Genomic DNA, 8,188 nt, shown 5'->3' on the forward strand with positions numbered 1-8,188 from the left:
AAAATATAATATAAATGTAATTATAAAGTATATAATAAAAAAAAAATGTTTCGATTATCTTAAAAAATAACAAAGTTGACTATATCGATCGTATGGCAGCTATGGGATATATTTGCTTGATCTTTTTATACCCTTGCAGAGGGTATTATAATTTCAGTCAAAAGTTTGCAACGCAGTGAAGGAGACATTTCCGACCCTATAAAGTATATATATTCTTGATCAGCATCACCAGGAGAGTCGATCTAGCCATGTCCGTCTGTCCGTCTGTCCGTCCGTCCGTTTCTACGCAAACTAGTCCCTCAGTTTTAAAGCTATCTGCTTGAAACTTTCCCAAAAGTTGTCTTTCTATTGCAGGTAGTATATAAGTCGGAACGAGCCGGATCGGGCCACTATATCGTATAGCTGTCATATAACTGAACGATCGGAAATGCCATAACTTTGGTGTTTTTGAAGTTAGGAAGTTGTAATTTTCTATGGGTTTTATTTTTGGCCAATCAGTCTGAACTATCAAATTTCATAAGGATCGGGCGACTATATCCTATAGCCGCCATATAACTGATTGATCGGAAATGCCATAACTTTGGTGTTTGTAAAGTTAGAAAGTTGGGATTATCTATGGGTTTAATTTTTCGCCAATCAATCCGACCTACCAAATTTCATAAGGATCGGCCGACTATATCTTGTAGCTGCCATATAACTGAACGATTGGAAATGCCATAACTTTGGTGTTTTTAAAGTTGGGAAGTTGGGATTTTTTATGAGTATTAAGAATGCATCATATAAATAATTTTGGAGAATATAATTTACAGAATATTCTGCAAGGGTATATCAACTTCGGCTCCGCCCGAAGTTTGCTTTCCTTTCTTGTTAACATATATGTTGCCTAAGGATACCAAAAAACGATTGGTAAAGTTTTAGCTCGATATCTCTAAAATTGAGCGAGTTATTAATTTTGGCCAACAAAAGTGGTCGTTGGCCCCATAGTGCAACCCCCAACTCTCTGATAGAGTGTGAGAGCAATGAGATCAAAAGAGAGAGAGAGAGCCCAGTGAGAGCAAACTCTACAACAACAACAACGTACACAAAGAATATACAAGAATGATCTAGAATTAATGCAGTAACTTATACATATATATGTAACTAGTGCTCACGCAGCCATAGACATCCGCACACAGTCAGCGCACACTTGGTGTGCCGCAAAGTATGCAATCAATTTTTATAGCCCACATGCAGCGCAAAGCAGAGGAAGCCCGACCTTCCAGCCCACTTCAGCCCACGCCCACGCCCACGTCTACTGACGCCTCCAAATCCACGGGAGCCTGATGCTGCAATGTTTCACTAATAATTTTCAATATAATCAGCACCTGCGTCGTCACCCAAGCATTTACACAAATGTTGCTAATGTACAAACATTTGTGGACCCGACCAGGAGAACAAAAAATTTGAATGCGGTTATAGGCAAGGCTTGTGTATGTGCAACAGCAAGAAATTTGCACAGAGTTCACTTGTTGTTTTTTTCCATTAATCTATATTTTGGTGACTAAAAAGATTCTCAGAACACAGGTTAAAGGTCTGGAATTACCAAAAACTGATAAGACATATAACACTTGTACTTATTCCCCGTGCGAGGCAAGTCAAAGATGTGATATAAATAGAAGTCTACCCCAAGCTCAATAAGCTCAGTGCCTTCTGTCGCTTTGAATTAATCGGTCGAAAAACTAAAGTGCTCTTCTGGTGAAAAAATATAAAAATTAAAAGATTGCAACATGCGGTTAATTTTGATTTCAATTTTGCTGCACTATGTGTTGTCAATTAATGCCGAAAAGTAAGTGTACAAATTTAACATGTATCTTTAAAAATATAAGCTTGTGTTCCTCAGAAGAAACTGCTAAACAGATGCAGTGCTCTCCTTTAATTAGATACTCAAGTACGGTTTAATTAAAATAAACCTTTTTGCTGCTAGCTTACTTTAATATTCAGCACACAAATTAGTGTTTTTTTTCACAACTTAAATCAATGTAACACATTTTAATTGATATGATCCCTTTGCAAGTTGTTTTTGACTTCGAGGACTTTAAGTAATATTTTAAAGTAATATTTTATCTTAAAAATCATAAGGCTTTAAAATACATTTTGGTATATACATAAACTGGGTTTTCCACCAGAAAAATAGAATTGTCATAACTGTATAATTAAAATGATAACCCGAAGACGTGTCGCCCGATAACGAAAGTTTGCTCAGCAATCAGTAATTAAATTTTAAATTTAAAGCTTTAGTTCTTCATCATATGTATATTTGCCTTACTTATACGTCGTTATCCGAAATTTTTTCCTCGGAATTCGAGTTGCAAATAAAAAGAATAAAGTATTAGAGCAATTTAAATTTGTATATGATATGTATTTCACTGCTCAATAATACTTACAACTATAATAACATGATACTACTTACAGCTTAGAGACTGAGTATTATCCCCTCAAAGAAGGTTTAAATTTTATAAAATTACAAAAGTAAGCTTAATTTAAGGCCAGGAAAATATTCTGGGCATACACTTAATAGATTCCAAAATCTAATATTTAACCAGATAAATTAAAAATACAGACACATTTGGATTTTGATTTCTTAAATATGAGCGATGTTATTTATTTATTTTTCAGTATTTATTCCATTGTGGCAGCAAAGAACATTCGACCCAACAGTCCTTTCAACGTGGCCGTTACCGTGCACAGCGCACATGGTCCTACTTATATGACACTCAGCATTAAAGGACCCTCATTTGATGTAAAAAAGAGTTTGGTGGTTCCACCCATGACCTCGCAAAACGTTGCCTTCGATATCCCGAAGATCACCAATGGTGATTACCAGCTAATAGCCCAGGGTGTAGGGGGTATCGTGTTCCAGAAATCCGAAAGTCTGCAATTCTCCGACGACAAGGACTGGATCTACATCCAGACGGACAAGGCCACCTACAAGCCCAGCGATGCTGTGCAGTTCAGAGTCCTCTTCCTGAATAGGCGTACCCAACCTGCCACGATCGACAAGCCAATTACAATTGAGATCCACGACGGAGCCAATAACATGATCAAAAAGTGGGAGAATGTCAAGCCGACCAATGGCGTTTTCACCGAAAAACTGCAGCTATCCGATCAGCCGGTGCTCGGAAACTGGACGATGACAGTTAAAGTCCAGGACAGGGGCCAGCAGACAAAGACGTTCGTGGTGGACACGTATGTGATGCCGAAGTTCGAGGTTAAGGTAATTACCCCCAGGAACATTGTGAATAGAGCTGGGAAAATTACGGCGACGATAAAGGCCACGTACACCTTTAAAAAGCCTGTGAAGGGCACACTCGTCGTCTCGTTGGAGGGCAGTGGGACTGAGAGGACCCTGCCGATCGATGGAGCGGTGAACGTGGAGTTCCCCTTTGCGGCCACTGCGAAAAGTCCTCTGAAAATTGTTGCCACAGTTACGGAGGAGCTGACGGACCTGAAGCACAACGGCACCGCCCAAGTGAATCTCCATGAGCATCGTTACCAGCTGGAGGAATACCTTTGGCCTACTACCTACATTCCTGGAAAAAATTATACCATTCGCACTGTAGTCAGGAATTTGGACGGTTCTCCTGTTTTAAACTCGCCAATGAAAGTTATGCTTGACGTGTTGTGCTGTCAGAATAATAGGACAAGAGAATCTACCTTTCCGAGAAGTATCGCCAGCCACACATTTATCTTTCCCGATAATACATGCAAAAGTTGCCTTATTACTGCTAAATTGGAGAACGCTGTCGATTTCAAGCAATATACTTATAAGCTGGAGAAATCACTTAAGATCGAGGTTATTACTAACAAGTGAGTATCATCAGAGGTGTCATTTTCTGGTATAATACTATAATATCTTTCACTTCACAGACCCAAACTAAGGCAGCCGCTAACAATCAATGTTGTCTCCGATAACTATCTTCCCTATTTCATGTTGGCGATAGTCGCACGGGGTAACATCATCATTAACCGATATATACAAGTGGAAGGAAGACAATTTAGTAGGAATTTAACATTTGTGCCCTCTTTCGACATGGTGCCCCAAGCCACCATTATTGTCCAATATGTTGTTAATGGAGAGTTGCATACCGCCGAGAAAACTGTCGACATCGAAAAGGACTTTGGCAACACGGTAGGGCAATACAATATTTAACGAAATACGTTTCTAATCCATTATTTTTAACTCCCGCACAGATTGAAATTACAGCACCGGAAGAAACCGAGCCCAAGCAGAATGTGAGCCTCAGGGTTAAGACCGACCCCAATTCCTTCGTTGGTCTTCTTGGAGTGGACCAGAGTGTACTGCTTCTTAGATTTGGCGACCTCAACCGGAACCAAATATTGAACAATCTCCTCAAATACTCGACCGATGTGGTGACCATAACCAATGCAAATATCTACATCGATATAGAGAGCGGTGAGTAATGTAATTAATATGAATCCCTTTTTCTAAACGTTATTACCCCTAACAGGTGGCTGTTATACTAATCCTGGTAAGAAATGATTATATGAATTGAACAATGATTACCTTACTTAATATCTTAATTTCTCAGATGACCTGAAGAAATGTTATGCCTTCCCTCCCAGTCGAAGCTCAGGTATTAAATCGGGACCAGGTAAGCTATTTCCCACTTGTTTCATGGTATTTATATACTGCAATAAAATATTAATAAATTCCAGAAAAGAACTCAGCTCCTACCGCAATTGGATCAACCAAAACGCAAGGTGCACCTCCAGCGATTCGTAAGCTGTTCCCTGAAACCTGGTTTTTTGATGATATATCAGAGTAAGTGGCCGTACTTTGCATTGCCCAACCAATATTAACAAAATTCAACAGCGTGGGTGACAATGGTGAAATTTATGTGCCTAAAACGATGCCGATTACGATGACCTCCTGGGTGATTAGTGGCTTCTCTTTGAACGCCCAGACGGGCCTTGCCGTGACGCGGGACCCAACCTTTGTTCGTGTGTTCCAACCGTTCTTTGCAACCACCAACCTCCCCTACTCAGTGAAGCGGAATGAAGTGGTAGCCATTCCCGTGCTGGTGTTCAACTACCTGGGTGGACCTGTCCGGGCCACTGTATCGATGGATAACTCTGACAGGGAGTACGAGTTTGTTGAGGCCACCAGTGCGAATGTGACCAAGGAGCTTCTGCACCTGCGAAGGGAGAAGTCGCTTTATATACCCGCCAACACCGGACGCAGCATATCGTTCATGATCCGACCCAAGAAAATAGGTCTGATCACTCTGAAGATCACCGCACTCGCGCCAAATGCCGGCGACACTATTCATGAAAGACTTAAGGTAAAGGCCGATGGCGTAACAAAGTACGTCAACAAAGCTGTATTGATCAACGTTCAACGGTTGCATCGTCGTCACACAATGTATATGCCACAACGGACGATAACGGTGGAGCAACCCGAAGATATTGTATCAGGTACAATGGTCGTAGGTGCGGCAGTGGCCAAGACCATCCAGGCGCCACAGCTTGATAACCTCAATGGCCTGGTTCGGGCGCCATTCGGCTGCGGGGAGCAGAACATGATGAACTTCGTGCCCAATGTCCTGGTGTTGGGCTACTTGGAGAACCGCAAAAACAAAAATCCCGCGTTATCGGCCCAAGCTAAGACATATTTGGAGACTGGCTACCAGAGAGAATTGACCTACAAGCGAGACGACTGGTCCTTCAGCGCCTTTGGCCAGAGTGATCGTGCGGGAAGCACTTGGCTAACAGCATATGTGTTGCGTTCCTTCCACCAGGCACAAAAGTTCGTGCATATTGACGACAACGTTATGACAAGAGGCCTCGACTTTCTGGAGTCCCGGCAGGTTGCTAGTGGCGAGTTCCAGGAGCGGGGAAGGGTCATTCACAATAGCCATGGCAGCCCCTTAGCACTTACTTCATTCGTCCTGTTGGCCTTCTTCGAGAACAAGGTGAGCTCTTCATATTGGCATAGCCAGCTTGACAACATATAAATAGTGATAACATGCAATAATATAGTTGTTTGGTGAGAATATAAAATAAATTTATAATTAAGGTTGTGTTGCATAATATTAATATTTATTTTAAATATTAACTAATATTTATTTGGTATTAGCTTTCGTATTCATGCTGTAAATTCGTAGTTTGTTATACCCTTGTAGAGGTATTACAATTTCAGTAAATAAAAAGTATATATATTCCGATTTAAATAGTTAAATCTTTCTGAAAGTTCAATAATACATAATACTGTCTTCTTGATTTGACCCAACATTTTCACTTACCCACAGGAATACATGAACCGATACCAGAGAGTGATTGACCAAGCCGTTCAATTTGTGGCCCAGAAGGTGGACCAGTCAAATAATCCATACGATCTGGCCATCGCCGCTTTGGCGCTCCAGCTGGCCAAAAATAGCAAGGCCGAACAGGTCCTGATCTCGTTGGAAAGCATGGCCAATAAAAGTGGAGATCGCAAGTGGTGGACCAGGTCGGACAACAGCGTCAGCAACGACGTCGAGACCACTGCCTATGTGCTGCTCGCCCTTTTGGAGAAAGAATCGATGGATTCAACGGATCAGATTGTCAATTGGCTGATCAGCAAGCGAAACAGCAACGGTGGCTTCGCCTCGTCCCAGGATACAGTAGTCGGCCTCATGGCCCTGACCAAGTACGGGATCCAAAGCGAAAAACCGCAGAACGTCAATTTTCGAATCGATACCCCGCCCAAGAAAACCATAGTCATCACGGACGACTCAAATTGGAACACAAAGGATATCCCGCTTCCGGATGACACTCGGGATGTTAAGTTTTCGGCCTCAGGAAATGGTCGCGTTCAATTCCAGATACAGTACCGCTTCAACGTGGCCACCAAGGAGAAGGAACCCAGCTTCAAGTTGACAACAATAGCTAAGAAATCGGACAAACAACGTATCGTTCTGGACATTTGCGGCGAGTATACTCCAGTTGAAGATTCCGACAAGGGCAAGCCTACCAACATGGCGGTAATGCAGATCAAATTGCCGTCCGGCTATGTGAGCGATCCAGAGTCCTTTGCAAATATCAAGGCCATCGCTGATGTGAAGCGCGTGGAGTCATTGAAAGCGGACACCCGGATTGACATCTATTTCGATCGGCTGTTGCCCAATGTCCGCAAGTGCATGACCGTTAAGGCGATCCTCAACCACCCTGTGGCCAATCTGAGGCCGTCGTATGTCATCCTCTACGACTATTACCAAAAGGAGCGCATCGCCACCGAGTACTACAACGTGGAGTCCTCCCTGTGCGACGTCTGCCACGGCGAAGAGTGCGGAGACGAATGTCTTTGAAAGATTAAAACGCTTCAAAGAAGATTTATTTCCATTCAAGTTTTTTATTCGATTTCGCTGCATATATGTATGCAGAACAATCAATTATGTACACTGTTCAGTTATATATGTATTATACATATTAAATATATTGTTCTATAATTGAAATAATTTCCTTGTGTTTCATTCTCCGGCCAAAAGGAGTATTTCCTCAATATTCAAGTAACATGGGTTCAAATATATATAACTAATTCGGAGTTACCTGCGAAAGGGAGTGGTTGGGTGGCATAAGAAATCAATTCATTTTTTTTTGTAAAGAATTTCACAAGAAACAATTTAGGCCGTAACTATTCCAAACAAAGCTTTTGAGACAACCAACGTCACAGGACAATGTTGTATGGCTGAAGTGCCTGACTTATCCATTCCTTGAACGTCCTTAAACTGATTGTCTCCATTGAAGCTGGTGCTCCAGAGGCCCACTACGTAGCTCCTGCTGCTCTCGGTGGGACAAACTGGAGGAGCTCCTTTGACATCAACGACCTGTTCGGTTCGGGGAATGGCGCCGAACGTTGTGGAGCTAGAGTTATTCGATCTGGGGGCTTGTGCGACATTCATGTCCAGTCTAAGAACTATATTCATAGTTCCAGTTTGCTCTCGGTCTTGTAATTCCAGCCAGTGTCAAAGCAGTTGTCATAGTCTTGAACCACCCCCTCGTCGGTCAGTCATATGGGAACAAGAGAACTGCTTATGTAGGATGTGATTTTGGATGCATTCATTGGTCTAAGCTAAAAAAACACCAAAGTCTATGCAATCATCAAACCCACCAAATCATCCGGATTGTAGATAGTGAGATAGTGACAGCC

General features: G+C 42.0%; 1 protein-coding gene across 1 annotated transcript; it reads left to right on the forward strand.

The window, feature by feature from the left end:
- Positions 1-1,730: 1,730 nt before the first annotated feature.
- Positions 1,731-7,346, forward strand: LOC123037776 (CD109 antigen-like). Its single transcript, XM_044460137.1, has 9 exons — positions 1,731-1,825; positions 2,656-3,846; positions 3,907-4,168; positions 4,231-4,453; positions 4,509-4,529; positions 4,590-4,652; positions 4,717-4,822; positions 4,874-5,972; positions 6,309-7,346. The coding sequence occupies exons 1-9, from the start codon at positions 1,767-1,769 to the stop codon at positions 7,344-7,346; spliced, it is 4,062 nt and encodes a 1,353-aa protein (XP_044316072.1). The 5' UTR covers positions 1,731-1,766.
- The last annotated feature ends 842 nt before the right edge of the window (positions 7,347-8,188 follow it).

The sequence above is a fragment of the Drosophila rhopaloa genome, unplaced genomic scaffold (genome assembly GCF_018152115.1).
Source record: "Drosophila rhopaloa isolate 14029-0021.01 unplaced genomic scaffold, ASM1815211v1 contig_2, whole genome shotgun sequence".
NCBI lineage: Eukaryota > Metazoa > Arthropoda > Insecta > Diptera > Drosophilidae > Drosophila > Drosophila rhopaloa.